Source organism: Heliangelus exortis, chromosome 19, assembly GCF_036169615.1.
Source record: "Heliangelus exortis chromosome 19, bHelExo1.hap1, whole genome shotgun sequence".
Taxonomy (NCBI): Eukaryota; Metazoa; Chordata; class Aves; order Apodiformes; family Trochilidae; genus Heliangelus; species Heliangelus exortis.
Genome location: NC_092440.1, coordinates 4043389 through 4052222, shown reverse-complemented (window position 1 = coordinate 4052222; position 8834 = coordinate 4043389). Strand labels below are relative to the sequence as shown.

The following is an 8834-nucleotide window of genomic DNA, read 5'->3' as shown; positions in this document are numbered from 1 at the left end:
TGGTTTTCATGTTTTCCAATTTAGAATAAAATGCTGATGTTTGAACTTTTTCCAATTTGGAAAATTTCAGTTGGAAAGAGAGGTCAGCAGAAAGTCATCCCAAGCATCTAAGCTTCTGAATAAGATTTTGCCCAAGTTTATTATCTGTGAGTTCTACCACAATGGGACACTGCAGCACCCTTTGGCCAGAAGCATCATATTTACCATGCAGTAAGGTACTATCACAAACAATTGCCATTTGCTGTGGCTTGATAGAAACAGCCTGTTCTTTGTCACAACTAATGACAAATTTCAGGGACAGTAGAAAACCATCTCAGAACAATTTTATTTCTTCACAATCTGAATAACATCCTCATCTTCAAGAGTGTGGTCTTTACCGACTTTTTGAGGGTTGTGTTTAACAGATGAACCCCAGACCAGTGCACTGAAAGGAAAAAAAATATCCACATTTAAAAGGCTTAGAAGTGTAATGGGCAACAGCAGAGCAGCTATTTCTGTCACAAAGCTAATGCAGAAAGCAATGCTTAAGAGCTATTTTTACTCTCCTGCAAGTACCTGGATGAGTGGTTATTTTCTAGTTATTTTCTAGTCTCTATATAGTAATCTTTTACAATAATACTTACTATTTAAAGTCTTTAATGAGATTTTTGTGGATCTTCATGCAAAAATCCTCCACTGTGGTCTTGCAGTAAGGTAGTACCACAGGAGAGCTGTAGTCTGGGAGCTGCCCTTTGGGTTTGGTGTAGCTGTAAAGTAGATGGAACAGTCAGTCAGTACCAAAACTTCTCTCAACCCATCATAACATTTCGTAGGCCATTCACACTGTCATCCCAGACACTTGTGCTGAGATCCACTATTTCAGAAGGAACAACAGATTATCTTTAAATCAGTGTATTATCTTTAAATTGGTGTAATCCGGGGAGCCAGTGGCTGCAGCAGGCTTTCCTGTTTAACTGCAAAGCTTTATCACTAGTGAGCTTTCTGTAGTTGCTTTAAAAGATGAAACAGTAATAGTTGATGGAAAAGAATCCATGCAGTGTTATAGTTCCAACTGGTCATTTTTTTTTCCTGTGAAAATCTGAACATACACTAGGAAAAAACCTAACAAAGTCTACAGGCCAGACACCTAGACATACTAAATCCCTTTTTATACCAGACTTTATACTGTCACAAGATGGGTACAAGTTCAAAAGACTAAAACTACTGCATTATGAGTATTAATAGATTCCTTCAAAAATTCATCCAAAGAAATGCATTAGAGGTGAGCCTGGAATAATTTATAGTAAAGATGTCAGAAATGCTAGATGAAGAACTAAATTCAGGTCTGCTAAGAGAGCTGTGTGCATGGCAGGCTGAAAAGAGGACTACCTCTAAAATTCACAACTTAGTGCAAAGTTTTACTAGAATTCTGTGTCTGCAGGGTTTTTCAAAGATGTGTCTTGGACTTGGTTTCACAAGGTCCTTGCTTAAGTCCTCTACAGGAAGTCCAAAGTACAGCACTCATGGCTGTTAGGTCCATCACAAAACAGACAAGAGGAGCACAATCCCAGATTTAAAGGCTCAACATACTTCAGTGACAAAGACATCATAGTTTCAAAGGCAGGGTTTTAAGGTAGCAGAAAACCACTATAAAATAATCATTATTCATCCACTCTTGAGACATTCTTCAGTCTCAGCCTTCCACTTAACTCCACAGTAGGCAGCAACTGGGACTCACATTCGGACTAGCTTCAAATAGTCCCAAATTTTCTCCAGCAGATCATCAAAGTTCCAGCGATGATGAGCAGATATTGGTACACAGTGGGGTACTTTGTAAATAATATCCAGTTCCTCAATGGAAATCTGGTCAATTTTATTTAGGACGTAAATGCACGGGATGTAAACCCTGCAAAGAGAAGGAAACACCATTACAGCAGGCAAGCAGCAGTCCACTGCCACCTCTGAAAAAGCTTCATTTTTTTAAAAGAACAGGAAGGTGCTAAACAGCACAATGTTGACAGCACATTGCTGAGCTTCTGTAGGGAGAAAATGTCAGAAAATGTTTTGTTCTTTGGCATGTAAATTGCAGGCATGCCAAACCCAGGGTCCCAACAGTACCTGTTCCCTTCAACAACATCAATCAGGTCATCAGCAGTGGCGTCGCTGCGCAGTGTGACATCAGCATTGTGAATTTTATACTCTGCTAAGATGCTCTTCACTGTTTCAGTATCCAGCTCACTCTGAGGACACTGAACACAAACACAGTAATAAGGAATGGAAGAGTTTACAGTCAAACCAATTATAATAATTTTATAACCTAGCAATTACTGCATATAGATCACTAGAAATAACTGCATTGTAAGTTAATGGGCTTTATTATGCTTTTACCACAATCAGCCTCAGGAGAGAGAAAAAATACTTAAACTGTAACACCTGTATTTGTATTAATGCCCCACTGACAGCTGCAAGGAGACATTTCAGAAGTAGGGTTTCCTGTCAGTCTGGGAGCAGCTGCAATATGAATCTCCCTATTTCCTAGTTCAGTGAGCACACAACTATGTGATTCCAAAAGCAGAGTTCTGATTTTTGGCTTCTCTGGCTGTTCCTACACTTGTAAATTAAGATTCAGTGGGAAATGAACACTCCAGGTTGCAAGGCCTGGAACTCTGAGTAATCTTCTCCAGAAGCATGGTGTAGCCACCAAGAGAGAGGCACTTACTGACCTTTGGGCCTTGGAACTTGAAATTGTTGAAAAGCAACCAAGCATCTGATTTAGGGATGAGGAGGTGCTGGGCTCCTGGGAAAAGCAGCTGACTACAGCTCAGTACAGGGGTTCCACCTCCTAACCAAGTCATAACACAGGTATGGTCCCTGCCACACTGTTAATTGACAGTGCCTCTCCAAGCTTTTTTTTTTTTTTGTCTAATTTTAGTTAAAGAAGTCTTCCAACTTACTGTGGCTGTGAGGTTAATGCCTCCTTTATCCTTTTTTTTAAAGCCAATATTGGGGGGCTTACTATTCAGACGAATTCCAAATCCCTCCAGTTCATTCTCAATGATTTTCTTGTGTCCAAGGGGCTTCAGCACATCCAGAACAATCAGAATGAGATTACAGGTTCGAGCAACTAAGAATCAGAAAAAGAAAACCATCCCTCAAAAAAGTACCCTCACACAATCTGAGACAAAACAACACAAAATATGGCTCTGTGCATTGATGATAATATTAAACCTGTGATAAGGCCAATACACTGCTTATTTTAAAAGTCCTGTATAAGGCTGAAGTTTGTGATGCTGGCTAAGCATCACTGATACACAGATCCTTATATGTTCTATCACAGAGGCTGAAAAAAATCTTACTTCCCACTTTCCTGTCTATATTGCCACACAAGAAAGATGACAGTAAGATAGGCAAAGAAATTAAGACAGCACCCTAGTCCAATATGGGATCACATCTACCTTCAGAATTGGTAATATCCTTTGACTGCAGTGTCAATGCAGGGCACAAATTCTGCAAATACCTAAAGACAGAACTGAAAACAGACTAAAGTGAAAACAGCTCCTGCTTTACAGTGGGCAGCTCAACTCCATGGTACACTTCAGCTTTTTAAAGACACCAGAAACAGAGATTCAACAGTTTTTCTCATAAGCTGGAATAACTGAACCAGTAATAGGATGCTGCCTCCAGCTTTAACATACTCACCTGCAATGACTTGTCGGCCTCTGCCTTTACCATCTTTGGCACCTTCAATAATTCCTGGGAGATCAAGTAGCTGTTTGTTCAGAGGAAGGAAAGTGACTGATGAGAAAAGGATTTTTCTTCATGACGAAAAAAATCCTACTTTTACCTCTCTCCAAGACCAGCTGACTCTACTGCAAATCTAAAGAGAACTTTGGCAAAATTGTTTCCCCTTTGATTCTTCTATATTGTGTTATCCCTGGTGCCCTACTGGTACAATGGAGCCAATCACCTCATACAGAATATGAGAACCACCACAGAAACTTCTCCCCAGAGCAAAATTAGTACCTACTGGAAACACTTCCAGTGTACTCTCAGGCACTTGTACATGTCATTTCTAACCTGCTAATGCCACACTAGACCCTCTTATCCTCACAGACAAAAAGAGATCTCACCTGTATCTTTGCTCCTTTGTACCTAATGACTCCAGGCACAGTAGTTAGTGTAGTGAACTCATATGCAGCCACCTCAGAGTATACACCAGCAAGATTACTTAGAAGAGTAGATTTCCCCACTGATGGAAAACCCACAAACCCAATTCGGGCATCACCTGTCTTTGCAACATCAAAACCTGCAAATAAGGAGCAAAAATAACCATTTTAAGATATGATATTTCCTATCTTCTGAGGTTCTGGACAGCAACTCTGCTATTCTATTATCACCTGAATGAAAGCCATACTTTTTCTGACAAAAAAAAGTATGAAACAGAAAGTTCACAGTCTGTATTGCTTTGCACCATTTTGTGTAACACTCCATGGCATGAACCTGTCAATAAAGTACCAGCTGCCAGGTCTCCCACTGGGCTATACTAGAGTGTAGGTGGCACATCCCTTTTAAGCAGTGCAGCAACTGACACCTTTACATTTAAAAACAGGTGACTCCTGCAAGATGCTTCCTCATGTAAAGCTGCTAAAACTTCTGCAAATACAAGATTACATCAGCCAAAATACAGAAGCCTTCCATTTAGACTTCAACAAGGACTCCACCCCAAAGTTCCAGAAAGGGCCACAAACCACAGCAAAGGTCCTGCACCAGGAAGGACCCTTGGGAGAGAAGGTCACTCTGATTTATCCAGAGGACAGTCTGGCAAGATTTAAGCGGACAAGAGCCACCCCCGTTAGATCCATTTCCGTTCCACAGCCCGCCCTTCGGCAGCGAGGAGCGGACACTTCAGCAGGGGCTGCCGAGGCAGAACAACGCACCTTCCCCGGGGCCGCCGCCGCCGCCTCCCTTGGGGGTGATGAGCTCCCGGCGCAGCTTGGCCAGCCGGGCCTTCAGCAGCCCCAGGTGGTGAGCCGTGGCCTTGTTCTTCTGCGTCCGGGCCATCTGCAAGAGCAGGGAACGGAATGCTCACCGCCGGGACAGCGTCTGCTGGGCCGCGCGGCGCCTCAGCACCCCAGAGGCTCCGTCAGGGCCCTGTCACTCCCTCGAGGAGCGGCACCATTCCCACACACGCGGAAAACCCCGGACGTCCCCCCGAGCGCTTTGCGCCTGGCCCGTTCCCGGCCGGGGAGAAAGCCGGTGCGTTACCTCAGCCTCAATCTCCGCGATCTTGGCCAGCGTGCTGCTCATCTCGGCGGCGGGCCCGGGCCCCGGCAGCTGCCGGCAGCCACCACCTCAGCCACCGCCGCCGCCGCTTCCCTCCGCCGGACCGGACCGGCAGGCTCTCGCGAGACTCAGGCCAGCTCTCGCGAGAAGCAGCGGGAGCGCGCGCCTCGACGGCGGGCGGGAAAGAGCCGGCGGCGCGCGCCAGGCGGCCCGCGCGCTGCTCGGTGCGGGGGTTCCGCAGCGCCCCCTGCGCAGCCCTCGCGCTGCCTCACAGCGGCGGCTCCGGTGTGAGGGGAAAGGCACGGCGGGCACCGGGGCCGGGGGAGCGGGAGAGAATGTGTGCGATGCGTGTGTGCGTGCATGGGAGAGCGGCGCTGAGGCAGCCGCCGGCGTGTAGGAATCTACATGAGCCTACGGTACTGCCTGTGCCGGAGGGCTGCTGAGAGGCTCTGGGCGGGGGATGGAGAAAAACGGCCGTGAGGCTGAGATGCTCTTCTGTGAGAAAAGCGCTGGTGTGGTGCTGGGAGCGAGTGCGGCAGCCCGGGCTGAGGCTGAGGCTGAGGCTGAGGCTGAGGCTGAGGCTGAGGCTGAGGCTGAGGCTGAGGCTCTGGGTGCTTGTCCTGAGGAAAAGAGCGCGAGGTGTGAGAGGCTGAGGCGATGGGCGGGAAAGCGGCTGTGTGGTGCGGCGGGGCGGCCTGCCGAGCCGGGGGCACCCCCTGCCCCGGAGAAGAGGTGTCCTGTGCCTTTCACTGTGGTTAAATGGGACTTGCTGCTTCGAAGATCTGCCTCTGCTCTGGTCTTGTAGTTCACTTGCAGTACTGCTCATCACCAGGTGTGTAGATGTGCGTATATATTCCACAACCCTGTTGAAGCCGGTGGAGCTGGTGTACAGAGCCTTTAGCTGATGTCTTACAAAAGCAAGACTTCCATACCGGAGCTTTCTCACGGCCCCTTTCAGCTGAGCCCGGGCCATACCACTTTGACCCAGGGACATCTGTAACTGCCCGCTGACTACTAATTTAATAGATAAAGGATTTGGTTTAATGTCCCCTTCCAATTTTAAAGAGCAAACGACCCTCAGCTTTTGATGGTATCACAAGAACCCAAACAGTTGGATTTGGAATAAAAAGTATTTTTATGACATAGGGAAGTAAGTTATCAGGATTTTAGAGTCTCCCAAGTTTGTTTCACTGTCATATTTTGTCTGAACTGGCATAATTGATAGGAACCATACTCAGTAACCTTTCCAGGAAGGATCTGTCTCAGTTGAGTACAAAGTGCTATTTGCTATCTCTTTATGCCTCTGCATATTCCTCATTTAAATAGTAAAATAATAATAAAAAAAATAAATAAAAAGTAGCCTTTAATGTCTGTCATAAACTATATTAGGCAATTTCATTAATACAAGCTTATACAGAGCTTACTAAAATAGAATATCAAATAAAATGGGATTACTATTCCTGGTAATATTATCTCTGCTTAGCTAGGGTAAATATTAATGCACCTACCACTGTATATTTGTTCATGGTTTGCTAATTATTCCTTGTGAACAATATCTGTTTTCAACATAGGACATAGGAAATTTGGTTCTGGTATAAATTTTTTCTTACTTCAGATGGAGCTGGACTTGTTTATGTCTCAACTCCACCCTACAATCAGTCCATATTTTAGTCATAGGAAAAACACTGAGGAAAATGTGATTTTGAATGGTCAGAGTTTCTTAAGACTGCCTCTGCTGTTGCAGTCAGTGTTGGCTAACTTCAGAGCTTGCTGCTAGCAACAGAAGTAGTTGTTCTTACAAACAGGTACTCTTAAGTCTTTTTCTTCCAGAAAGCTACTCAAGCAAAGATCCTGTAAGGAATTTATGCACTTAAAGACTTCTTTGAGTGTTGAGTATTGTCCTTAATAACCTGAAGAGAGTAAGAGTTTAATTAATAAAGTTAATATTTCTGATTTTTTTTTCCTAGCCAAATGAACACTTTCTAATTTGTTAGAATATTTAAAGTAGTTCATATTATTTTAGAACAGCACTTCCATTTAAACTTCAGAAAGGTTTGTTCAGTAGAGATTGGTTCCAGGCTGTGAATAAGGTGTAATTAATTTTATTTATTGTGATGATTGTTGCGGATTTTTTAATGTAAAGGTGTTTGATGCTATGTGGTACTTAGAGACAGGGTGGTTATGACCATGGGAAGTTAGGTGTGACAGCTGGGAAAATGACTAAAAGATGAATAATTGGGAGTAGATAAATTATGTCCTCTGAAGATAGCAGTCAAAACTAGAAAATGGAGAATGAATTATAGAAGTCTATTAAAAAAAAAAGCATTCAGAGAAGGAAAAAAATCAAAGAAATATTAAAAAAACACTGGAAGAGGAAAAAGCCCCAATGGAACCTGGGAGAATATGAAAGGACATGCAAGAGACTGAGATCTACTCAGAAGGTTAAATGAGCTTCATAATGGGATAATGGGTGCTGATGGAAGACAGAGAATATGAATTATCCTTTTTTAAATGTATAGGTATGGCTTTTAAATTGAGATAATTCCATTTAGGAAGTCTAGATGAAGTGCAAGAAGGGGGTGTATTTCCAAGGGTTGTGAAGCAGTTGCAGAGGCAACCTCTCAGGTGGCCAACTGCATCCCGTGTCAAACACCAAATAAAGATAGAAATATGTAACAAAGCCCAAATGATCAAGTAGTCATATGAATTACAAACAGATAAACTGAAAGCATATGACACAAGCATTTTCTAATATTTTTATTAAGGTGTTTAGAAATGGGTTGTTTAGAAAATGCAGGAAAACTGCATCTGAACTAAGTCTTTGTCATCAAACAATTAGGAAACATGAGACAATATGGAATCAGTGATTGGGAAAAAATGGGAGTTTGTGTTTCATCAAGCTACAATGACAGGAATGTGACTGAAATGGCACATAACTCATTAGCAAGATCTGAATGATGGAGGGATGTAGCAAAAATGGGTTTTGGAAATTCATATTCTGTACACTCCAGTCCTGCTGACTCATTGATTATGAGCAAGTAATTTCCTTTACTTGTGCCTCAGTTTTATTTTTGCACAACAGGAATGTGCAGTTGCCACAGTATGATTGAAACTTTCATATTTCCATAGCACTGCCCTGTATGATAACTAGATCACTTAAATAGAAGTGAGTAATTAATATGCTTAGTGTGTTTTCTGTCAAACTACCAGTTTTAATTAAGCTACTTCATTATGAGCCAAATTCTGAAATGCTTTCTGAAACAGCTATTATTTTAGCTTGAGTACGGTTTTCACTTATGTGAGATGGAAACTAAATATGTTGAGAAGAGGCTTGCAAGTCTTTTGGACAACCATGTAAAATTTACCATTGTAAAATACATGGTAAAAACAGTGAGTGTGAAATTAATCATGATAACTTATGTAAGCTTCTTTAAAATCACATAAAGACCCTTCTTAAAAATAAGCATTGCATACTGGCATAGTCAGGTACTTCTGTATCCTTTTTTTCTGTTCCTATGTTTTCTTCTAATAAATAACTTCAATCCTAAAATACTTGTGAATATCAAGACTTC

General features: G+C 42.8%; 1 protein-coding gene across 1 annotated transcript; it reads right to left on the bottom strand.

The window, feature by feature from the left end:
• Positions 1–306: 306 nt before the first annotated feature.
• DRG1 (developmentally regulated GTP binding protein 1) lies at positions 307–5381 on the bottom strand. The gene is made up of 9 exons (XM_071762772.1): positions 5245–5381; positions 4917–5040; positions 4110–4285; positions 3679–3748; positions 2934–3103; positions 2098–2228; positions 1718–1885; positions 624–746; positions 307–424 (listed from the first exon to the last, which is right to left on the bottom strand). Exons 1-9 carry the CDS (start codon positions 5284–5286, stop codon positions 325–327), a joined length of 1104 nt encoding a protein of 367 aa, XP_071618873.1. The 5' UTR covers positions 5287–5381; the 3' UTR covers positions 307–324.
• Positions 5382–8834: the final 3453 nt, after the last annotated feature.

Coding starts and splice junctions, on each gene's coding strand:
- DRG1 (XM_071762772.1), bottom strand. CDS start 5,286: ATGAGCAGCACGCTGGCCAAGATCGCGGAGATTGAGGCTGAG. Junction 1,886..2,097: donor GATGTTGTTGAAGGGAACAG/GTACTGTTGGGA, acceptor TTCTCTTTGCAG/GGTTTACATCCCGTGCATTT. Junction 747..1,717: donor TATTTGAAGCTAGTCCGAAT/GTGAGTCCCAGT, acceptor TCTACTTTACAG/CTACACCAAACCCAAAGGGC.